This window comes from Heptranchias perlo, chromosome 2, assembly GCF_035084215.1.
Source record: "Heptranchias perlo isolate sHepPer1 chromosome 2, sHepPer1.hap1, whole genome shotgun sequence".
Taxonomy (NCBI): Eukaryota; Metazoa; Chordata; class Chondrichthyes; order Hexanchiformes; family Hexanchidae; genus Heptranchias; species Heptranchias perlo.
Genome location: NC_090326.1, coordinates 64,618,875 through 64,644,673, shown reverse-complemented (window position 1 = coordinate 64,644,673; position 25,799 = coordinate 64,618,875). Strand labels below are relative to the sequence as shown.

General features: G+C 45.0%; 1 protein-coding gene across 5 annotated transcripts in view; it reads right to left on the bottom strand.

Annotated features, from left to right (window-relative positions):
- Nucleotides 1–25,799, bottom strand: part of LOC137339773 (RING finger and SPRY domain-containing protein 1-like) — a 100,672-nt gene that overhangs the window by 41,436 nt on the left and 33,437 nt on the right. For 3 of the 5 annotated variants that reach the window (XM_068001923.1, XM_068001922.1, XM_068001924.1), the window contains exons 2-4: nt 17,632–17,684; nt 13,207–13,319; nt 3,498–3,624 (exon numbers count right to left, since the gene is read on the bottom strand). In XM_068001923.1, coding sequence (XP_067858024.1) covers nt 3,498–3,624; nt 13,207–13,319; nt 17,632–17,684 — 293 coding nt within the window. Of the gene's footprint in view, nt 1–3,497; nt 3,625–5,984; nt 6,293–13,206; nt 13,320–17,631; nt 17,685–25,799 lie in introns of those variants that run through there. The other 2 variants (XM_068001926.1, XM_068001925.1) reach the window with 2 other exon arrangements.

Sequence of the window (25,799 nt, the reverse complement as noted above, 5' to 3'; positions counted from 1 at the left end):
TGCAGCAGGAGAACCAAGTACATCAAAAGCTGGAAATAAGCTTATTGTTTCTAAATATCAATGGCTAACAGTTGCCAGATTTTGTTAAGTCCTAATTGCTGCAAATTCCTGCAACTTTTGAGCAGAATGTACAGGAACATAGGAATGTACAGGATAAGAAAAGACCTTTATGGTCCCTCAAACCAGTCACAGAGTAAAGAAAAGAAGCTCTTCTCTCGGGGTGATTCCATGATTCAGCATTCCGAATGGGGAGTGCCCCTCGTAGGGAGCACATCTCAGGATAATGCAGGCATAGAGCCTGTCATTTTCTGCCTATTAAAATTAATGGATGCAAAATCATTCACCAGATCTTTCAACTTCGGCCATATCACATCAGATGCCCGTTATACACCCCGCCTGATAAGGGATGGCCAATCAAATATTGCCCCTTTTACACCACCCCGTCAAAGTTGAAAATTCCGCCCATTGGCTGCATACCTGCAATTTCCTCTGCGAGCAGGAGCACCAGGTCGTGGAATTACCCTTTATTCTCTTCTACCCCTTAATCACTTCCTTTGGGAACAAACCACCCAGCTGCCTCTTGATTCTAGTAACATTATAGGAGTAATTTCGCCAGGTTCTGCTGTCAGCCTGGAACCTTACTAGGCACAAGCAAAGATCAGAGCTAGGACTATAACTCCATGGCCTTAATGTTACTAGGCTCTGCTGGTGGCATGGAGCATCATTGAAAGTAAGCATAGATCGGAAATTTGGGCATACAGTTGTATGCACCTGATTCACAATCTTTGGCATTTTGCTGCAAAGAAAATTGATAGTCAAAGGGAGGTTGCACTTCTGGCCAGCGAGAGATGAATTTTAAAACAGAATATATTCAAATCACATCTTACACAGAATTTCATATTCTTCTAGTGAACTCTACCACAGTACTCACCTCTCACATATAAAACGAATGCATGACTAATCCACTGCCTAACCCACTGGAGTTGAACCCTAAAGCTAGGCTTATGTTGTAAAAGTTGACTCCAAAGTTACTTTGTTTTACTTTTCACAGTTGTATTGGTTTCTGTTGCTGCAAAGGGCACCATTTTTGCACTGTAAGATTTTTTCTTAACAATACTTTCCTATAATACTTTACTAGAAGTAAAGGGAATTAGGGGTTACGGGGAGCGGGCAGGAAATTGGACATGAAGCTGAGTTCGGATCGGTCAAGGCCCTGTGGGTGGCAGAGCGGGCCCAGGGGCTGAGTGGCCGGGTCCTGTTCCTACTTCTTGTGTTCTTTAGATTTGAGGTTAGGATCAGATCAGCCATGATCTTATTGAATGGCGGAGCAGGCTCGAGGGGCCGATTGGCCTACTCCTGCTCCTATTTCTTATGTTCTTATAATATTGTGCTTGCTGCTGCAATTGAACTTACAGTAAAGTGCTGAGAATGGACATTGCGATTCTTATTGCACTACAAGATTTAGATGAGGATGAATTCACGAAATATGGGTGCGATGACATCTGAGGCACTATGTCCGCATCCACCAATACCCAAGATCTGCCTTAACAGATCCTGAGCACTTAAATGGGCATGTCAGAGAAGGCCTGACTTTGCTGCGTCTGCTTTACATGAAAGGTGGTCAGTAAATTATTCCCATCTGCTCCAAGGTGGTCTTCAGACTGCCATCTCTGTGTGCAGGCAATATTCCTCCTTAAGTGAGTGCATTACAATGCAGCATGCATGTGGTTTTTGGATAGGAAGTTGGTTAGGACAGAAAACAGAGAGTAGTGGTTAAATGATTTTTTTTGGAGTGGAAGAATGTAAATAGTGATGTTTCCCAAGGCTCATTCTTGGGACCACTGCTCTCTCAGTATTTGTAAATGACCTGGGCTCAGGTAAAGGGGCGACAATATCAAAATTTGCAGGTAACACCAAAATAAGGAGTGTGGTTAACTGTGAAGAGGACTGTAGATGGCTTCAGGAGGACATAGACAGGTTAGGAGATTGGGCAGATAGATGGTAGATGAAACGTAGTGCAGAGAGATGTGAGATGATACACTTTGGAAGGGACCAGAGAACCATAACGTTTTATTGCACAGAAAGAGACCATTTGGCCCAGCTCTTTGCTAGAAAAATCCAAAACTAATCCCACTGCACTGCTCTCTCCCCATAGCCCAGTATTTTCCTCCTCTTCAAATATTTATTCAATTTTTCCTTGAATGATGCAATGGTCTTTTCCTCAGCCACTCCCTGTGGCAAAGCATTCCATGCTCCAACAAACTTCTGTGTAAATAAATTTCTCTGATACGCTCTCGCCACACTCTCTTAATGACAATTTTAAATTGATGACCTTTCATCACTGATTTCCAACAATGGAAATAATCTTTCCCTATTCACTTGATCAAAACTCTTCAACAATTTAAAACCCTCTATCCAATCTCCTCATAGCCTCCCCTGCTCCATTGGAAATGGCTCTAATATCTTAAATCTTTCCTCATAACTATAGTTTCCCATTCCTGGCAGCATAAGAATGATAGAAAATATACACTAATTGGTAAAAGATCTGACATAGGCGTTAATATGATGAAGGGTTCTGTTAAGATAAAGAAGTATTTCTACTGATCATTGAGTTGGTAACCAGAGGCCATAACTTTAAGACCATCATCAAAAGCACCAACGGAGAGGTTAGGAAACATTTCTTACACAAGGTTTGTTGGGATGTAAAGAGTCTTACCAGAAACAACAGTGGAAGCAGAATCCATAATTTTTTTTAAGAGGAAGTGAATAAATATTTGAAGAAGAGGAATTTAAAAAGGTTTGAGGAAATGGCAAGGGAATGGGCCTAAGTGGTTAACTCTTTCAGAAAGCTGGCATGAGTGCAAAAGGACAAATGGCCTCCTTCTATGATTCTATTCTACGTGTTTCTGAGCACATCTTTTAACGATTGTGTGTCACAATCGCAGCTGTTTGTATACCTCGCAGAAAGTGCGCCCTACTTCTTTTCTGCAATAATAGTGTAAATAGGTTGTTGCTATGCTTTACATGATACCTGCTTGAAGATGTTGCACCTCACAATATTGGACCTCCAAGGTGTCCTCTGTAAATGGGGGAGTCTTGCCAATATTTGTCATGGTGCACATTTTTCCCATGCAGAATTCCAGATAATGAACTAACAGCAATGAATACTTGTTTAACTTAAGATACAATTTTGCCCCACCTTAACATCCCTGCCCCTTTAATGGCAGGCAGTTACACTTTAAGCACTGCTGCTTCACTAGATTTTCTTCATCCACACCTTTAACCATTAAAATTAGTTGGGGGGGAGCTCCGCTAAATTCAGGTAAGGCTCTCCACTGTTAACTCCAATTTTCTGACCTGCACTCACCAGAAGCGATGCTCTGTGTAGCCAGCAAAGATTTTTTGAGATTTCATTAGCAGGTGGTTAATTATGGTGAGGATCAGGTACTCTCCAGTTTTTCTTTAAAAGAGGAATCTCAGGCCCAGATTTACTTTACCTGACAATTTCTCAGCAAGACAACCCAACACAGCTGCAGTGTTGCGATGCCGCGCTGGATTGGCTGGATCCTGCCTTGCCACCAAACCATTCAGATCAAGCGTTTGCATCAATTTCTGCAAAGCATACTGCAAGGCAAAAAGACAGAACTTATATTACACTATGTTACTGTACAGTTCATTTTTACTGTTAAAAGATGAAGCATTTGAGTTCAATTTTACAGTGTGAAGTCACTCATCCAAACAACACTTACCTTAACTGATCAGTCATCCAAAATAGCTTGACCTGTCAGCTTGCCCTCTGCCTATAATTATTTTATTGGCTATAAGTTTCCATTCTGAATTAATGTGCTATAGTATCATACAACACTGGAATCAATACTTAATCTGGTTAACTGTATTGTTCAGGCAGAAGGTCTGTGAATGCTGTACATACATAAACAGCAAAAGAATAAAAATAATTTGGATTATATTTACATACAATTTACACAACCAGGTAAGGCTCTCCACTGCTAACCCCAATTTTTTGACCTGCACTCACCAGTAGCGATGCTCTGTGTGGCCAGCAAAAGTTTTTTGAGATTTCATTAGAAGGACATTAATTACGGAGAACATTTGTACACAATACAACCAATTTTAATTTTATTTGCTTATAATTTGAGTTGGAAGGTTATGGGTTTGAGCCCCACTCCAGACAGTCCTGGCGAGTGGAGACAAGAGTTCTGGGTTGTTAGCCAGCGGGGAACTTGCGTCCGATGGAAGCAGAGTGGCCCCTCCCCCTATCGAAGCCCCGGCGAGCAAGAGATCAGAGCTTCGGCCTCTGAATACTTGGTTGACATCCAACGGAGTGTTCATGTCCGATGGGAGCGGAGTGGCAACCGCCCACCTATAGTATCTAGCCAGTCCTCCAAGTAGGGGTTGTGAGTCAAGGTAACGACATGTGCATGTAAAAAGGGTCTTTTTCACAGAAAACAAAGGCAGTGGAAGAAATGGATTGTCTCATGTGTCACTAGGCACGGAAGAGAAAAAAGATAATGTGGATTATATTTACATACAATGGAGTAGATAATACAACCCATTTTCATTTTATTAGTTTATTGCAGCAAGCATGAAGCTGAAGGCTTTAAGAATAAACAATACTTTAGGTCGATGCCGCACATGGCACATCACATGTCAGAAATTACACTAGTTTATCCCTGTGCTCCTTACTATATTCAGTGGGAGACTGCTGGATATCCTCCAAGAAACTGAAGCAATTGGAAGGTATGAGTGAAAAGTATAGTTCATTTGTGCTTCGTTTTGTGTTATTTTGCAAGATTCCATATAATAGGAGGGAGAGAAATAGACAATGTAGAGGCTAAACTGCACCACGTAGCACCCCCGACACCTAAGCCCTGAAAATGGCATCCGTGATGCACGCAGGATACCATCTTGATAAAGGTGGTTGCTCACGCGCATCTAATGAACGCCGGTCGCATGTAAAGCAGGGAGATTAAGACGTAAATCAGCGTACAACACTGATTTAAAGGGACCGCTGCTATTTTGGAACTTCACTCTCCAGCCAACGCACTGTCTTAACCTCACTGAACAGGTCTTATATGGCATGGAGGACCTTCCACCAGCGCTACTTAAAGGAATCATGCAGGAGTTACAGGTTAGTTGCTGGATTATTGCTTCTGGCTGCTGATGCATTTGCACCTGTTTTTGGAGGTCTCCTATACTTGAATATTAGGACTAGGGGACATAGCCTAAAAATTAGGGCCAGGACTTTCAGGAGTGAAGTTAGGGAACGCTTCTACATGCAAGGGGTGGTAGAAGTTTGGAACTCTCTTCCGCAAACGGTAGTTGATGCTAACTGAATCGCTAATTTTAAATCTGAAATTGATAGATTTTTGTTAACCAAAGGTATTAAGGGATATGGGGCTAGGACGGGTATTTGGAGTTAGGTCACAGATCAGCCATGATCTCAATGAATGGCGGAACAGGCTCGAGGGGCTAAATGGCCGACTCCTATTCCTATCTTCCTATAATAAAATTTCAATACTCTACAGGGAGAGGGCTGGCTAGCTGACAGGCAACAACAAGGACACTGGCGGAGTGGCAGGGATGGGACAGGAATGCTGTCATCCTGAGAGAGGACAGCAGGTTCATGTTGCATGGAACCACTGCCACTTGTCGCCTCCTGTTACGCGCCACCTTCTTCTGCAAGAAAGCGGGACATGTATCGGTGAGTATCCTGCAAGATGTTTGGGTGATGTGGCTGTCATGGTTGAATAGCTGCCAGTGTGTGTAACCTGTGAGTTGTGGGTGTGTGGCTTGTAACAGTGGTAATGTGTGAGAGTGAGATGAAGCATCTGATTGGAAGAATTGAGTATTGATTGAAAGAGTTTGTTGGTATGTGGGTGATGGGGAGTGTAGTGCGTGGATCAGTGGATGAGGCTTGAGGTGCAGTTGGTAGGAGATGCCACTTGAAACTTGAACTCACTCACCTTGACAACTTGTGTTAAATCATTGAACTTCTTCCTGCATTGCATCCATGTCCGTGGTGCTATGCTCCTGGCATTGACCTCGTCTGCTACTGCCTCCCACTGCCTCGGGAGCATATGTCTGGAGGGCCTCTTGCCCCCTGTGGATATAGGATGCCCCTCCTTCTGTCCACCTCTTGCACCAAGGCCTCTAGTGCATCATCAGAGAACCTTGGTGCACGCTCTCTCGCAGGCCCGGTACAAACTCAGATCAGCAGATTGGTGGGATCTGGTGTGCAGATTGGAGGATGTGGGATGTAGTTTTGTGAAACCTTTATTCAATATTTTAAAATAAAACAACAGTTTTTAAACATAAGGACGAGACCTGCATCTGTGTTTTACGTGTGTGATTTCTGATCTCCATTCAGACTCCGTTCAGACCCGTATTTTATATTTTGAAAATATAACAGTTCCGCAAACTTTGAGCAGCCAAGTTATTGCTCATTAAATTTCCAGAGTTCCCATCATCACCATGCTTCACTATAATCCAGCACAGATTTACTTCCCAATGGACTTAAGCACTTCCTGCAGCCACAATGCAACTTCCTTTCAAGAGGTGCAGGCTGCCTTTAAGTTGTGCTAGCCACACACGATATCGGGGGCCCACTGCTAGTGCGTACAGTCAATAAATAGCACAGCGCTGGCTGCACGCAGCAATCATAGAAATCATCAGGCAGCACGAATGTTACTGCCTGCATCGCAACCAATGGGTGCTGGTTAATCGCACACCGCGATCCCAGGGCCCGTTTTTGGGGGTTATCCAATATAACCACCCTGGAAAGAGATCTGAAATATTTGACATGGTCAGGGCTCCATTATGGGAATCCGCATGAGGGTAATCCGCCTACAGTTTTGGTTCTTCTATCAGAATGGCTTGGTAAGTAGGTTGCTACTGTTTTTTCTTGTTTTTCACATGTATCTATTGAGTTATTGTCAAGCCTAACACCCCACCACCACCATCACACAAGAGCTCAGAACTACTTCACCTCACTGTGTTAGTGACTTGAGGCTGGACTGTTGGGACCATAGCTGCTTCAGTTCACATGTTCAAATGACAGTGAGAACCCAGAGTGAAGGGCCAAGGCCCATAGAGCAAGACGCTGCCAAGGTTGAAAAAAATAAAAGGGCAAATTCACTGATCTCACGCTCCTAGCAGGAAGCCATGCAGGTCAGAGAATTGGCACTACAGCATTACCCCCTATTTTCATTCCCTTTAAGTCCTGGAACAGTGAATTTTACCCTACGGTGACATAATTCAGGAAGTAATGATTAGGTGATGCCAAATTTGGGTTTTAAAACCTGAATATTGCAAGAGGTAACAAATACAGAGAGGAGTAAGGAGTTCCACAGTTTTAAGGCCCTGGAAAATAATGAGACTTCAATGGATATATAAATCAGGAGAGATGTGAAACGGGCTGCCGTTTCGCTATCATCTGTTTTGCACTATCGCACGAAGTCAAAATGACCCCCAGATATCCTATATCAATACTAAAATCAGCAATAAATATGCAGTAACATTACCCACACAGGATAATCCAGAGCCTGTTCATAATGGAGGTAATTCTAAATAGCGTTGGCAATACAAAACCTTGCCTGCTACAACCGCATACTACAAATTTGCAGGTGCAGTGCTCGCAATTTTCTGTTATGTGTTGTTGATGGGGGAAGGTTCCAACCTCCCCCACCCACTCCCACCAGTGCGTTCCCAGAAAATCACATGTAGATAATCAGTGAGCCTTAGTATGTGTGTAAAGACAAAAGTGAGCTTATGTGGCCAATTTCCCTGACCTTAACACCCATGTGCGCGAGTTCCCAGGACATTAGAGACAGGAAATAGGGTCAGAGAACCATAACACCTGGAGCTATAAATTGGGCCGCGTAGCGCCAGTTTTCTAGGCGCTACACGGCCTCCTAAGGACCCAAAATGGCATCTGGAATGCCCGTGCACACTTCTAGCGTGACGTGCGTGGACACCATTTTGGTAAAGGCCTTTGCGCACATGCAGGTAACGAACGCCGGCACCATGTAAAGTAGGGAGAATATGTGGTAGATCAGTGTGCAACGCTGATTTAAAGGGACAAATGCGATTTTGGAACTCAATGCTCCAGCCACACACAGCTGAACAGGTCATAGATGGCCTGGAGGACGCCCCACCAGTGCTATTTAAAGGGATCATGCAGGATTTACAGGTTAGTTGCTGGGTTATTGCTTCTGGCTGCTGATACAATTGTACGTGTTTGTTGAAGCTTCCTATACTTGGAGAAAATTGCAATATTATAGAGTGGTCAGGCAGGTCCTGCATTACTGCTGGTGGCATTTAAAACAGCGTGCTGAACAAGGCCTGCTGGGGCTCCTGCTGGGCATTGAACACGACTGGGAGCATACAGAGAGGCCACGCAGAGCAGGTCAAGCTGCAAGGAGAGGGAGGAGGAGGCAGCACAGGGCACTGAGCATGAGGCCATATACAATGAGGGCCTTCAAGGACCAATTCTCTTACCTCAACCTGAGTGAAGAACAGTTCATCCGACGGCTGTGGTTCACGAAAGAGGTCGTGACAGATTTACCAACTGCTGCAGCCACAACTGCATCCTCAGAGCTGGGCAAGGACAGCATTGCCTGTGGCTGTCAAGGTAACCGTGGCCCTGAACTTTTACGGCTCTGGCTTTCAGGCTGCTGCTGGGATATGTGCAACATCTCGCAGTTTGCAGTGCACTGCTGCATAAGGGAGGTCACTGAGGCACTGTATGAGCTGTACAACAGATTCATAACGTTCCCTCTTGACAGAGAGAAACAGAGTGAGTGAGCACGAGGGTTTGCTCGCATTGTAGGCTTCCCCATGGTGCAGGCTGCCATGCGTGCTCCACATCTCGACTCGGCCATCTTCATGAACAGAAAGGGGTTCCACTCCCTCAATGTGCAGCTGGTGTGCGACCACACGCAGCGCATCATGCAGGTGAACACCCGCTATCCTGGCAACAGTCATGACGCCTTCATTATGCGGCAATCCAACATCCCACCTATCTTTCAACTGGCACGGCAAGTCAAAGGCTGGCTACTAGGCGACAAGGGATATCGCCTCATGATGTGGCTCATGACTCTGATCAGGAACGCATGAACACATGCAGAGGAGGCCTACAATGAGAGCCATGCGGCCACATGAAACGTCATCGAGCACAGAGTAGGCATCCTAAAGCAACACCTCTGCTGCCTGGGCCATTCTGGAGGAGCCCTGCAGTACTCAGCTGCGCAGGTGTCAAGATTCGTCATTGTATGTTGCATGCTGCACAACATAGTCATTATTAGAGGACAGCCCTTGCCACCACCTATCTGGCAAGACAAAGAGGAGGAGTAAGAGGCATAGAGGCAACAAGGTGCACAGGCCCTGCCTGCCAGAGCTCTGCGTGCTCACCTTATTAATGAGCGATATCAGTAACCTCAACGACACCTCCCAAGTCACCAACAGTCCTACACTCCTCACCTTTTCTCTCCCACATGACCATCAAATCGTCCTCCATATGATTACACATTGCTTCTTCCAGCAGCTCATCGCATAAATAAAAACCACCACCAACTGCAACTTCAAATACAAATTTATAAACCAACACATGGATTCATGTGTATAACTATTCACCCTTGTGCATTCCCTTAGTGCCTGTCGTTCGTGTGCCTTTTCCTTTCCTAGTGCTCCTATGAGGTGCATCCCCAGTGGCTGGAGCATGGGTGGTGGAAGACTGCTGATCTTTAATTGAGGAGAGTGCAGATAGCCGTGGAGGATGACCTCGAGCAGCTCTGGGACGGGAGGACCCAGCTTCAGACTGCACCATCTCAGCCTGGGCTGCAGCAGTCTGGCCTGGCTGGCTGACAGGCAACAGCAAGGGCACTGGCGGAGTGGCAGGGGTGGGAGCAGGAATGCTGTCATCCTGAGAGAGGACAGCAGGGTCGACTGCCACTGCCACTCGCATAGGACAGCACCTCAGCAATCCCGGTGATCAGCTGGAGAACGGATTGCTGAAGTGCTGTGATGCCCTGGAAGCCCCGTTCCACGTTGGGACCCAGAGCCACAATAGCAACAGTCTGAGCTCCATACACAGCAGTCAGACCTTGGATGGCAGATGTTTGTGCTGCAATGGAAGCTGTGATATCAGTCATCAGACATTGTATCATGGTGGGTTCCACAAGTGTGCTGATGGAGGTGGCCACCCGTTCCATGTGAGGAAGGATGAGCTCCAAGCCCTGCGTGAAACCCAGTGCCAAGTTCGAGCTGGACTCCTCCATGCCCCGTGACATTGCGCACAGGCTTTCTGGCAGGTTTTCCAGTGCCCCAAGCATTTGGTGGTGTACGCCCATCAGTCGTCTTCTGTAGCCTGGCCCTTCAAAGTCCTCACCGGACTCCTTTGCAGCAGAACTAGTGAGCAACCTCGCCCTCCGGCGAGCTGGCACCTGTGGTATCGGTACCTCCCATCCCAGCTCCTGCGCACGTGTCTCACCACATGCAGAACCCTCCTCTAAACTAGCCTCAAAAGGACGTGCAGTGTCAGTCTCTGAGCTGGTGGATGCGAGTGTCAGATCGAGTGACGGTGCGGCTTCAGTGTCCTCCTCCTCCACCTCCGACGGTGCCGGCTCCAGTTCTTGGGTATCTGCAATGACAAAGGGAGACGGGTTGAGTTGTGGAGCGGGGAGAGCAGAAAGTAAGACGTGCGTGCTGACACCATCTGCAGCTTGTTAGTCAGAAAAGATTGTGGGATGGGGGAGATGAGTGAAACGAGATGGAGGATTAGGTACACAGAGACCCCCATTGTCGGGACCTCCAGCACTGCCAGTGGCCACGGCCGCAGTGACGGCCCGCCCAATGATTCCCAGCACTGTCTCCTCCATGGGGGTGAGGACATGTAGGTGGGCCTGTCCTCCCCCAGGTCTTTGTTGCTGCCTGCTGTTATGCGCCACCTTCTCCTCAGTGAGTGTCCTGCAAGGTGTTTGGGTGATGTGGCTGTCATAGTGAATAGCTGCCAGTGTGTGTGACCTGTGAGTTGTGGGTGTGTGGATTGCAAGAGTTGTAATGTGTGAGGGTGAGATGCAGCATCTGAAGTGCAGAGTTGCATTGGATGGAAAGCATTTGTTGTTGGGTGGGTGACAGGGAGAGTGGTGCAATTGATAGGATGTGCCACTTGAAACTTGAATTCACTCACCTTGACCACTTATGTCAAATGATTGAACTATTTCCTGCACTGCATCCACATGCACCATGCAATCTCCTGGCATTCACTTCCAGCACCACTTCCTCCCACTGCCTCCGCAGCTGGTGTCTGGATACAGGATGGTCCTCCGTGCGTCCATCTCGTGCATCAAGGCCTCCAGTGCATCATCCGAGGACCTTGGTGCATGCTGTCTCGCAGGTCCAGCCATTAGACTTTTCTTTCACCACCGATTGAATTGACAGTGCACCTCCCCTTTATGAGGTGCAGGCTGCCTTTAAGTAGTGCTGGCCACGCCCCATTTCGGGCCCCCTGCTGGTGCGTGCAGCCACTCAACTGCACAGATAGCACTGGGTGCACGCAGAAATCATGGAGTTTATCAGACAGCACGAATCTCACATGCTGCCTGTATCTCACTGGCCGGGTACGGGTTAATAGCGCACCGCAACCCCTGCGCCCGGTTTCGGGAGTTATCCAATTTAACCCCCAACGTCTCTGCCCTTTCTGCACATGATGGGCAGGGGGGGTAAAGCTCCCACCTGAAACAGACAAGAGCACTTAAATCAACAACAACCACAACAATTGTATTTATATCGCGCCCTTAATGTAGAAAAACTTCTCACGGTGCTTCACAGAAACATAATCAGATAAAAATGGATGCTGAGTCAAAGAAGGAGATATTAGGAGGGGTGACCGAAAGCTTGGTCAAAGAGATGGGTTTTAAAAAGGATCTGAAAGAAGAAGAGGGAGGAGGAGAGCCGGTGGCATTTTGGGAGGGAATTCCAGAGTGTAGGGTCTAGATGGCTGAAGGCACCAGCCTCCAATAACGGAGCAAAGGGATGATGGATTCACGGAGTAGCCTAGAATGGAGAAACACAGAGTTATTGAAGGATTGTAAAGCTGGAGGAGGTTACAGAGATAGGGAGGGCGAGGCCATGAAGGGATTTAAGTACAAGGATGAGAATTTTAAATCTGAGTCATTTGGGTACTGGGAACCAATACAGGTCAGCGACCACAGAGGTAATGGATGAGCAGGACTTGGTGCGAGTTAGGTTACAGGCAGCAGAGTTTTGGATGAGCTGAAGTTTATGGAAAGTGGAGGATGGGAGGCCGGTCAGGAGAGCATTGGAATAGTCGAGTCTAGAGGTGACAAAAGGCATTGATGAGGGTCTCTGCAGCAGATGAGCCAAGGCAGGGGTGGAGGCGGGCGATGTTGTGGACGTGGAACTAGGTGAAATTCTATTTCATTGACACAAAAGTGACATCACAACATCTACATCATTTCTGGGGATAGTAGTAGTGCATAATTTCCCACCCTCTATTTGAGGCCAGCGCCACATGTAAGGCCTGGAGCTCGCCCAATGTATGTAAATAAGCTGAACCCTGATAACAACTGGGTTCAGTAAAGGTCAAGTTGGGTGGGTGCAAAAAGCTTACTGTCCCTGGTAAGCTGGGGTGGAGTGGGGGTTGGGGGGGGGAGGGTGAAGTGTGGAAGTGTCCCTGTGTGTCTGTAAGCATATCAGATAATTCAAAGTCAGTTAGTAGGAAGCGTACATAAGTGAACTCACATCAGCTTTCAATTTTGTGATAAAGCCATGACAAACCAACATTTAAAATCATCACAAGCCTCAAATTATTCTCTAACAGTAAGCACGCACCATGTGTACTTTGAGAATAATACAAATAAATCATAACGTATTTGCAACAAAGTACTGACACTATGATAAATTATGTACACTGCTGTTGTTGATTTTAGTCAATCCATGAGTCTAATGCGGGGTTATACAGCCAGTTACAATCATCACAGCAAAGTGTTCTAGCTGAACCTTTTCCAAGAAACTGCAATTGATTAGGTATCTGCAAGCTTGTAAATCAATTTCAATCCTCGGGTGGTGTGCTGCATAACTAACAGGCAGACAAAAAGTGCTTTACCTCCATTTTATAAGCTGATGAAGCTCTGAAAACACAGCACAGAAACTAAATCTATTATTTACCTTAGTAGGCAGTGGACATTCATCCAGTAATAAGGTGATCACGGCAGGACCCAAAGGGTCTTCTAAAGGGATGACATCAATCAGTGAGAGGACTACATCCAGCCAACCAAGATCTGGAATAAAAATCCATGTTAATATAAAGTTAGTCGTTACTGGAACACAAGTCAACTTGGTGTCACTGCTACTGTGGTGACTGACGCAGACACACGTGTCTCATGGTGACATATTAGGAATGCACACTCCCAACAGGGAACCTCACTCACTGGGGGTGCACATTGGCATGCACCCACAATTTGTCCGTCTATTATTTTAACCCACTTCCAATCCTACAGTAGGGGCTTACCGTGTGAACTCTGGACTTACCATGTTTCCCCTACTATCATCTCAGACTGCAACACAGAAACATTGTGACAACTGGAAGTTTATACTGCTTTCACATTTTGGGAAACAGAAAGGGAACTCAGTCGAGCCTCCAAAGGTAGTCCTGAGACCTGTTGGGAAGGTAGAATGATAGAGGGAAGAGTCTCAAACTAAAACATTGGAAAAGACCCAAAAACTTAGTTTAGTGAATGACAATTTCCATACCTGATACCCACTTGCAGTAGACCGCTATGCTTTGTTAACAATGCAGACTTGGTGCAGGACATATCATTTAAATAAACCAATTTTGCAGGGATCAGGCTGTGCCAGTTTTAATTGAAATTAACTGAAAACTGTATGAGAAACACTTTCAGGACAAGTTTTTTACTTAAACAATTGATGCAAAATTTCAAATGCAGGGGTAAAGAGGGCTGATGGGCACTAGACTGAAGGATTGTTCCTTTATTTGAGAGGTGGAGAAGGGGATAAGGCAGTGATGACAAAGGGAGACTCCATTTGCGCCCCGAATAATTACTGCCACTGAGTCAGTGCAGCAAGGAGCATACAGGGTAAGCTAAGGCAAAAAAGAAAAGCTTATGTCAGACACAGAGAGCTCAATACTACAGGAAGCCTAGAGGAGTATAGAAAGTGCAGGGGTGAAATTAAAAAGGAAATTAGGAAAGCAAAGACAGGGCATGAAAAAAATACTGGCAAGTAAAATCAAGGAAAATCCAAAGATGTTTTATAAATACATTAAGAGCAAGAGGATAACTAAGGAAAGAGTAGGGCCTATTAGAGACCAAAAAGGTAACCTATATGTGGAGGCGGAAGATGTTGGTATGGCTCTTAATGAATACTTTGCGTCTGTCTTCACAAAAGAGAGACACAATGCAGACATTGTAGTTAAGGAGGAGGAGTGTGAAATATTGGATGGGATAAACAAAGTGAGAGAGGAAGTATTAAGGGTATTAGCATCTTTGAAAGTAGATAAATCGTCAGGCCTGGATTAAATTAACCCCAAGCTGTTAAAAGAAGCAAGGGAGGAAATAACGGAGGCTCTGACCATCATTTTCCAATCCTTCCTGGATGCAGGCGAGGTGCCACAAGATTGGAGGACTGCTAACGATGTACCGTTGTTTAAAAGGGAGAGAGGGATAGACTGAGTAATTACAGTCAGTCTGATCTCGGTGGTGGGCAAATTATTGGAATCAATTCTGAGGGACAGGATAAACCGTCACTTAGAAAGGCACAGATTAATCAAGAACAGTCAGCACGGATTTGTTAAGGGAAGGTCACGCCTAACTAACTTGATTGAATTTTTTGAGGAGGTAACAAGGAGGGTCAATGAGGGTAGTGCGCTTGATATAGTGTACATGGATTTTAGCAAGGCTTTTGACAAGGTCGCACATGGCAGACTGGTCAAAAATTAAAAGCCCATGGGATCCAAGGGAATGTGGCAAATTGGATTCAAAACTGGCTCAGTGGCAGGAAGCAATGGACAATGGTCGACAGGTGATTTTGTGATTGGAAGGCTGTATCCAGTGGGGTTCCGCAGGGCTCAGTACTAGGTCCCTTGCTTTTTGTGGTATATATTAATGATTTGGACTTAAATGTCGGAAGCATGATTAAGAAGTTTGCAGATGATACAAAAATTGGCCATGTGGTTGATAGTGAGGAGGAAAGCTGTAAGATATCAATGGACCGGTCACGTGGGCAGAAAAGTGGCAAATGGAATTCAATCCGAAGAAGTGTAAGGTAATGCATTTGGGGAGGACAAACAAGGCATGGGAATACACAATAAATGGGAGGATACTGAGAGGTGTAGAGGAAGTGAGGGACCTTGGAGTGCACGTCCACAGATCCCTGAAGGTAGCAGGACAGGTAGATAAGGTGGTTAAGAAGGCATACGGGATACTTTCCTTTATTAGCCGAGGCATTGAATATAAGAGCTGGGAGGTTATGCTAGAACTATATAAAACACCAGTTAGGCCACAGCTTGAGTACTGCGTACAGTTCTGGTCACCACATTACAGGAAAGATGTGATTGCATTAGAGAGGATATAGAGGAGATTTACGAGGATGCTGCTTGGACTGGAGAATTTTAGCTATGAGGAAAGATTGGATAGGCTGGGGTTGTTTTCTTTGGAACAGAGGAGGTTGAGGGGTGATTTAATTGAGGTGTACAAAATTATGAAGAGCCTAGATAGAATGGATAAGAAGGACCTATTTCCCTTAGCAGAGAGGTGAATAACCAGAGGGCACAGATTTAATGTGATTGGTAGAAGGATTAGAGGGGAGCTGAGGAAAAAGATTTTCACCCAGAGGGTGGTGGGGGTCTGGAACTTAATACCTGAAAGGGTGGTAGAGACAGAAACCCTCATCACATTTAAAAAGTACCTGGATGTGCACTTGAAGTGCCGCGACCTACAAGGCTACGGACCAAGTGCTGGAAAGTGGGATTAAGCTGGTTGGCTCATTTTCGGCCTGCACGGACACAATGGGCCAAATGGCCTCCTTCTGTGCTGTAAATTTTCTATGATTCTATGATTAGCTGCAAGGTATTCCTAAGGTAGGTTGAGGAGGCTATTTTGTGCGATGATACCGAAAGTAGTTGTTTCTTTGCCTGCATAGTGATCTTTTTAGCACTGTGAGGGTTGAGTCAGGGGTTTTGCTGCCAATTTTTACTCTGTTCTGCTCAACGTACTGCTTTGCACTTTAGATATGGATTTTTCAATAAGAATGCCTTTATTTTGATGTTATAAAGAGGAGGAGGATGAAAAATGGAAAAGGCTAGCTTGGAGGCTTTTAGAGTCAGACATCACTGAGGGTATCTCTTCCCTACATGTAGACACTCACTCAACATGTGTAGAGACCAAGAAGCTCTTACTTAGGTTTCCCGACATCATGAGGAGAAGGAGAAGGAGAGGAAGTGAACCAGGAGACGGAGCAGTCAACTGCCAGAACAAGGAGAGCACAACTGATAGCCTAGAACTTTCAACAAATAACAGTCATGAGGAGTCCTCTGTGTGCAGGTCATCATGATGCTCTCTTCCATGTATTCCTACTCTTCTTCTTCCCCCTCCATGATAATGGCATGCAAGGGTGTGCCCACAGGGACTACCATACCTGCACCAGAGAAACCCTCACTGTGAGTGAGGAGAGGGGGGGGGGGGGGGGTGAAAAATCTCCCAGTGGTCTCACAATCAGAAACAAGTCCAGGTCTGTGTAAGCAGAAGGCCAAAAAAATTGCTGCAAAAAGTTATTCCCAGCTGCAGAAATCGCCACTGAAATTCTCCACATTCCTCAGGCTCACAAACTGCTGACTTCTGCCTGTATCAGCTGATCCTGACAGCCCCTGTGCCTTATAATTCTCAGAATAACACACCCCAAATGCATTGTGTACGTAAAAGCAGGAAACTCGAAGCTGCATCGCCACCGGCCCATATTATAATATATGTAAATGAGCTCGTCGAGCAGGTCATGGGATGGGCTGAAAAGCATAAGGGAGTTCAGGGGGAATCAATTTTGGGGTGTAAAATCAGCGTAAATGGCTTCTTCCCCATTTTGCTGCCACGAACAGTCACTTGTCTCGATTGTGCACTGAAATGATGTCAAAAACAGCGTGGAATTTTTAGGCCAATAATTTTAAATCTCAACTGGCAGTGTAGTGGTACACTGTTTTTGTATTCAAGTGTGCTGTGCTACAAATTAGTTGGTCGTAGGTTTGTAAGTATGATTTTCAACAGTGCAAATTCCCATTCTTGACTGACAGCAGAACAAGAAGATGCCAGCCACTATCATATTGGGATGGGGGAAAACTGGAGGGTATTTCACACTTGCAGATGCTGACACATGTGCCTGCAGCCAGCACAAGAGGCACTGCTAGAAACATGACAATAATCCACTTCCTAAACTCTCAGCTAGAGAATGGCATGTGGTATGTGAAGATTTAAAATACTCCCCCTAGACCTTTCATTCCTTAAAAAGAGAAGGGAAGGAATGCATTTTAAAATGGAGGAGGGAAGCTTATAAAATGTTTACTTTTATCTTTACAATGAAACAAACCTTTTTCTGCCAGTTCATGAAGTACCATCACCGAATAGGGTGGCTCCAGGTCACTAAAAGAGGAAAAAACATTAATTACTATTTGTTTGTACAGAAGTTACAGATATTTAAAACATGCTGAAATCTGTTTCGATCTATAGGGGGATAAATTGGCTTTCGGTTGCTTTCGGGCATGAACCGGGTGATACGCACGCTGTATATGCCACAAGAGGCCGGCCCGAAGACCATTCAAAATTGTTCCTTGGGCCTCTTCTGGTCCCCTCCAATTAGAGTCCACCTGTCTCGCCGGCAGCAGCTCCAAGGTAAGTCCCGGGAAGAGGGGGTCAGCAGCGGCCCGCAGTAGTGCTAAGGGAGGAGCACTCCCACTCCATTAAGGTAAATATATTTTTTAAACTTACCTTTCTGATGGCGGCCTCCGATGGTCCCTTTAAGGACCGCTGTTTAGGCCATGTGTGGACATGATTATCCTGTACACCGCAGGCCCGATGCCTGCTCCACTCAGGGAAAACTAATTTCCGAAATGGGTCCAAAAATAAGTATCAGGTTACTTATTAGTATATTCAAGGGGCGTAATGTTTTCTTTAGGCAGCCGGCAACCAAGCCCCTACAAAATCCAAACCAATATGGCGTCAGACGCTGACGCTGTTGGGACTCAGGGGTTGGCCGCCTAAATTGGACCTCTGTATCCCCATTTTCTGCTTGGAAAACGGGTGCAATGTTGGTCCAATTTTACCTCCACATTACTCTGTGAACATATATTTAATGTTTACTAAATGCTTCAGGTAACCAAACTTCCCTCTAGTAAAGAAAACAATAAGGTAAACTGTCTAAACTATAATTAATAAGAATCAGCAATCTCAGATTACAAAGCCTAAAACAGAGTTTATAGGGATTACAGTATTGCTCAATATTTAGACAGATTGTAAAACTTGTAGATTAATTTTTACTGTAAAAATAGTTTGTAAATAGTTTGCCCAGGTTTCTATGTTAAATGGGATCTGTTTGTTGGCCTCAGTCTGGATTTATAACATTCCAACAATCATTATTTTCTTTTAAAAGTTAAAGTGTATTTGTTTTTAATTTAATCTCACTTCCATTATTGATTAATACAAATGGAAATTTTAAAATTCATCGGGAAAGACGCCAGCAAAGCTGTTTATTCACACCTGCTGTTGTTGAAATGTTGATCAAGCACCGTGACAAACTGCTTTCAGCTTTCAGCAATCCAAAACTTTACCAGTGATAATAAACGGGAGGAAGTCTGATAATGATTTCACTGTCCTTATACATGCTGCAGCTTTGAGAATTCTCAGCCTTAAATTTTATTCTGTAGCAGTGTGTGAGCATGATGTTGACACTTCTTGCCGTTCAAGTTTATTTATAAAGTTCTATTAAAATTGCGAATAGAATGACATACAAACAGGTTAAGCGCTAATGTGCTATTTACAGCACAAGCAATGTGTAGCCTCTTTTTACAATGCAGATTGAATGACTTAATTGTTGTTACCTTATAATCAGTAGCTTTTCTAACCTTTCACTGAATGTTACTTCTATAAATAGAAGTAAAATAAGTAGCCATAGACCACAAGCTGGTCACAGTAAAATGAACAAATTGCTGTGCCAAAAACACAAGAATCATCTTGTGAAGTGTGAAACAGTTTGATTAGTTTTGAAGCCTGATGTACAACAGAAAAACCATTACTATTTCTAAAGTGTATTTAACACTTTACGCACTATGGACAGGTAATCTTATCCATGACACGCTCTTTTTATGGGGGCCTGCTGAGAAGTCTATTCTTTGGTCAATGGCTTCTTCCTGTTAGAGGTAGAAAATACACCAATGTCTCACCTGGTTAATAACATTTTATTGGCTGACAAATCAACCGTTGAGCTGGATTTTAGCCAGTTTTCTTTCCAAAATGGCTGCCAGTTTCAAAATGGACCATTGGAACAGGCGGGCAAAAGGAAAGAGACATATAATTATTTTAAACCATAAAAATAGAAAAATAGGTAGGACAGATTATATTCATAAAAAAGAGCAAAACTAAAGCTGTAAAGGGAGACAGAGCAGGTTAAAAGAGTGTAAATGGCACTGCATAGAATAAAAGTTTCTTTCAGTTTTAAAAATCTTTATTTGTTTTCAGGCGATGGGCTACGATGGCAAGGCCACAGTTACTGCCCATCTGAGAAGGTGGTGGTGAGCCTTCTCCTCTAACTGCTGCAGTCCTTGTGGTGATGGTGCTTCCACAATGGTTTTACGCAGGGAAATCTAGGCTTTTGACCCAGCGATGATGAGGAACAGTGGTGTATGTCTAATCCAGAATGGTTTGTGACTTGGAGGGCAACCTGGAGGTGATGGCGTTCCCTTGATTTTGCTGGTCTTGTCCATCTTGGTGGTAGAGGTCATAGGAGAGACAGCTGCTGTTGAAATGACCTTGGCGAGTTGCTGCAGTACATCCTGTGGCTCGTACATACTGCAGCCACAACAAACTGCTCTGTCCTGGGTGGTGTCAAGCTTCTTGAGTACTGTTGTAGCTACACCCATCCAGGCGAGTGGTGTGTTTTCCATTACACTTCTGACTTGAGCCTTATAGATTGTAGAGAGGTATTGAGGGATCAGGAGGGGTGCCACTCATCGCAAAGTACTCAGCCTATGCCCTGCTCTTGCAGCCAAAGTGCTGATATGGCTGATCCAGTTAAACTTCCGGTCAATGGTGACCTCCAAGATGTTGATGGGGGGGGACTCAGCAACTATGGTTTTACTGAAGGTCAGAGGGAGATAGCTAGGTTTTCTCTTGTTCAAGATGGTCATTACCTGGCACTTATGCAGCCAAATATTACCTACCACTTGTCAGCCCAAGCCTGGATCTTATCTAGTTCCTGCTGTAGGCTAGCATGGATTGCTTCATTATCAGAAGAATTGTGAATGGAGTTGGATACTGTGGAATTGTCAATAAACAGCCCGACTCCAGACTTTATAATGGAGGGAAGGTCACTGATAAAGCAGGTGAAGGTGGCTGAGAACATTGCCCTGAGGAATTCTGGCAGTGATGCCCCCACACAGACTACATTCTGAGCCTTTGCTTCCCTCAATTCTTCCTCCAAGTGATGTTCTATATGGAGAAGTACTGATTCATCAGCTGAGGAGGAGCATGGTAGGTGCTAATCAACAGAGGCTTCCTTAGCCTTCTTTGACCTGAAACATTAAGACTTCAAGGGGTTTGGAGTCAATGTTGAGGACTCCTGAACCAAGCCCACCTTATTATGTACCATTGTGTATTACGTACCAGTGTCAACTATGGCTCAGTGAGTAGCACTCTCGCTTCTGAGTCAGAAGGTTCTAGCCCCACTCCAGAGGCTTGAGCACAAAATGTAGGCTGACACTCCAAGGCTACTGAGGGAATGCTACACTGTCGGAGGTGCCATCTTTCAGATGAGATATTAAGCTGAGGCCCCGTCTGCCCTCTCAGGAGGATGTAAAAGATCCCATGGCACTATTTCGAAGAAGAGCAGGGGAGTTCTCCTGGCCAACAGTTATCCCTTAACCAACATCACTTAAAAAAAGATTATCTGGTCATTATCACATTGCTGTTTGTGGGGCCTTGCTGTGTGCAAATTGGCTGTCATGTTTCCTACATTACAACAGTGACTAAAGTACTTAATTGGCTGTAAAGTGCTTTGAGACGTCCTGAGGTGGTGAAAGGTGCTATATAAATTCAAGTCTTTCTTTTCATTTTATTATGCCATGACCTCTGCTGGATCTATCCTGCTAGTGGGACAGAACACACCTAGCGATGGTGTTGGAGAAGACTGGAATGTTGGCAATAAGGATACGACTATGTCTGGCTGTTGCTTGATTAATCTGTGCAATAGTTCTGGTAGTTATCTGAATAATTGTCCTGATAGAATACCTGTGTTTTTACAATAGGTCCATCTGATATTTTTCCTTATTTTTGAACTTGGTAGCAATTACTTACAATTGATTGGCTTGCTAGGCCACTTTAGAGGGCATTAAGAGTCAACCACTGAGTGTGGAACTGGATTTCTATTTTAGTTTTTAAGTTTATATGACACTAACAAAACTATTCAGGATGATTGAATTGAAAGTAGGATGGTTAATTGTCTGGTTTCAATTAGACAGTCTGATTTTGGTTGGCTGCCTAACAATTTTGATATTTGCAAACTGGACACCTGGGGCATAATTTTAGCCCAGAACCAGGGGTTGAATCACGGTCAGGAAACCCGGAAGTATGGGTTTTGACGATTTTGACGAAAGGACATCTTTTACTTTTTTTTGTCGGTTTCCCGTCTGACAGGCCAGCCTGATTGACAGGCTGGTCTCAGTTGGACGAGAGATGAGCAAGAGGTAAGTGAAATGCTAAGTCTTAGATTGTATGGATGGGGGAGGGGGACGGGGGGTCAGGGGATCACCGGGGTCAGGCATCGGGGGTCAGTCATCAGGGGGGGAGGGGGGAGGGGGGGACGCGGTCGTTGGGGAGGGGTCGCAATGGTTGGGGGGTCGCGATCGTTGTGGGAGGTCGCAATCGTTGAGGGGTCGCGGTCGTTGGGGGGGTCGCGGTCGTTGGGGGGGTCGCGGTCATGGGGGGGTCATGATCATTGGGGGGGGGTCATGATCATTGGGGGGAGTTACGATTATTGCAAGGGCATCGGTGATCGTGGGGGTGCTGCAGGTAGGCTTATTGGGCCTTGGGGAATGAGGGGAGGCATGGGTGGGCCCGCATGGGGGCATCGGTGGGCATGGGGGTCACCGGGGTGGGGGGGGGGGAGTTAGTCATCCAAGGTCAGTCAACGGTGGGGGGGGGGGGGAGAGGGGGAGGGGTCAGTCATCAAGGGTCAGTCATTGGGGGAGGGGGTCAGTCATTGGGGGAGGGGTCAATCATTGGGAGTGGGATCAGTCACGGGGGGAGGGGTCAGTCATCAGGGGGTCATTCACAGAGGGGGGAGTCGGGATCGGGGTTCACGATCGTTGGGGGGTCACAATCATCGGGGGGGGGTCGCGATCGATGGCGGTTGCTGCTATCGTTGAGGGTGCCGCGATCATTGGTGTGGTCGCGATCGTTGGGGGGGTTGCCGGTGATTGTGAACGGGTTGGGGGGGGGGGGGTCGCTGCAAGTAGGCTTGTTACGCTGGGGGAAGCACTCCAGCCCCTCCGGGCCCACAAGCTGTGCTATAAAGGCACTTACCTGCGCTTTCGGACCTTCTCGCCTCCTCCCAAGTAGCGTGAAGGAGAAGACTCGGGAATCCCGGCCTCCAGGGGTTGAAATTGCAAAACCTTTCAAAATGGAGGCCCGCAGCCGCCTTGAATGGTTTCAGTGACCAACCCGCCTCCTGAGAGCGGGTTGGTTGCCCGCCCCTCGTCCTGCCCTGGTGACAACCTGAAATGGGCAGGCTGGAAGTGGGTTGGGGTTGGGTCTGAAATTGTTGCAATTTTCAATGCACCCAACCCACCCGTTTTTCCCATTTAAAATCCTGTCCCTGAAGTTTGGTTTTTAATTGCAGCTTTTAAAACATAACTGTGCGCATGTTTGAGCTGTCTTGTTTTGCATTTGTGCATAATATTTTCAAATGGAGTTTTTCCCATGTCCTGTAGCTGTGTAGTTGTGGACTGGCTTAAACATAGTAGCCATTGCTAATAGTTTACAATACCAGTTGGTCCAAGGAACAAGGAATTTTTAGTACTTAGTGGAAGCCTAAGGGTGAATTTTTCTGCACTCTATGATTGGTAACACTTAAACCATTGCAAAATCCAGCATGATTATAATCATTTATGTATCTCATGACTATTATTTTTGTTATATGAGCCGAAGTTCACCAGCTGCAATGGCTGCTCAAAAAATGTCCTTAGCACTGCTCCACCCCCACTCCTCTGGTGGGCACACAATTTGGGCAAATTTAACTTTGGTTTTACTTTTTTCCCCCTCTAGTATCATCCAACCACATTGCCCCTATGTTTTCAAGTTAAAACCACTTACTTACCTTGTTTTTTCTGCACCTTTGCCTCCCTGGTCAAAAAAATTGGCCATTTGTTTGGCTAAAAACAGTTCCAAAAGCAATCAAAAAGCAAGTACAAGCGTAAATCTAAAAAACATGTTATGCTGAATCTGCCCTTTAATAATTACTTTAATTGTTATTTTAAACAATGCATGGTATCCTAATAGAAGCCATTTAATAACAGAGAATGCACAATAGCAATAATTACCAAAAGTTTTGGGCTACTATCATGCTATTCGAATCAGTAATGAATATATAGTAACACATAACCACATGCAGCAAAAATAAAGTCTCCAAAATCGATTGCAAAATAAGGATTCTGTAAAGCTTCAAAACATATCTGCTGGCCTTCTGCCTTTTCATCAGCTCCTAGCAACCACAAAGACCTGTTTTAACACAGATGTGAATATGATTGGGTACAACTGAGACAGTGTTAATGAGAAAAGGGACGTACAATGTTACCATGTCATTATTACATCATTTTAATGTGCCCACCCAATTTCCTGCCCCTCCCGCTTGAGAAACAGACTGTAAAACTCAGAATGTTCGGGCTTGAGTTTCAACATTGTTCAATTGCATCACAGTTGAGCACATTCCTGTTTTCACCCAGCATCCGTGCCTGCGCACCTGCAGGGCGACTGCTGATTAGCAATCGGAAAAAGAACCCAGACCAAATTTCACCTCCCTAACCCTAGACTCCTGATGTCAGTGTTAGTGTCCTACTGCCATCTTGATTCACATCAGGAAATTCAGCAAGATTAGAGATCAAATATGAGACCTTCCTGGTCAGTATGGCTCGACTGTTAATTGTCTTAACCTGCTAAGCCATCAGGGGAGTCATGTTTAGGCATTCTACATTCAGTTTCTCGTCAGCATCTAGCCACTGCAAAGAAAAAGCTACCCAAAAGGTTGTAATTCTACAGGTTGTAATTTTTCCCAACAGTAGAACAGCACCAAGACCATGCTGTGTTTTTTCTATTGTTAGAAATGGGAAAGTGAAGATGCTGTGATAATGCCAATTAGGTTATTTGCTGATGTTGATCCCATTAAGAGGGCCATGTTGTCATTTCTGCACAATTAAGGGGCCTGTAGGCCTGTCATGTCCAGCTTGGAGCTATTACAAAAGAAATAAACTCTTCTATCAAACCCAGAAGCAGCACTGCTGCCGTCATCTTTTCTGATGAGAAATCAACTCTATTATGCCACTTTTAATTTTGCAGATTCATCAAGGTGAGGGATATTAGTGCTGGGGAATGAAACAGTTTCATTTTTCGGCACCCAGTGTCAGCATAAGTATTCCCAGGTCAGGTATAGCATGATTAAATGTAAAGTAAAGCTCGGTTTACTCTGCCTCAACAAGATAGAGAGCCCCTACCTTAGAATGGCATCCCCTGCTGCACCATTGTCACATTTTTCCATTTCCCACACCAACCATCCTAGGACCTCTCTTGAGTGACATTTGTCAATTTAGTGCAACTTGCACCAAACTAGGGGCAGTTTTGTGCTTGGGCTCATGCTCACTAGGAACGAGATTCAGACTGCCCCAAAGTATTTCACATAGGACCCTTATAGCCAGCAAACTGAAGGAACTTTCTTTCCATCAGTCTGGGCTGCCTATAAAATGTTATTCCTGAAAACAAGTTTCGGAGAAACCAAATTTATTTCTGAATGTTTTGCAACTGGTCACTGTGATATCAAGAAAAGACAAATGAAATAAATTTCATCTGTCACAGATTTTCTGTTACCATTTAATGTAGCTCTGGACTGTTGTTTTAAGATATCAGCAAAAAGTACTACATATTGGAAAGAAAAATGGACAACACACATACTCTATAAATTGTGTTGAAATAGCTAAGGACGAAATTGAAAAAGAGGTAAGAGTCTTAGTAGAATGAACGTTCAAACAGTCCAACCAATGCAGAGCAGCAATCAACAAAGCCAATCAAATGTTGAACTATACATAGCCAAAGCAGCAGAATACAAGTCGGTGGAAGTCATGATCAAACTGTACCGCGCTCTGGTCAAATCACACTTTGAGGACTGCGCCCAATTCTGGTCACCAAGACACAGGGGAGACATTCAAGCACTGGAGAAAGAGAACAGCCACAAGGTTAATCTTCAGTCATAGAGATCTCAATTATGAGAGAAAACTACAA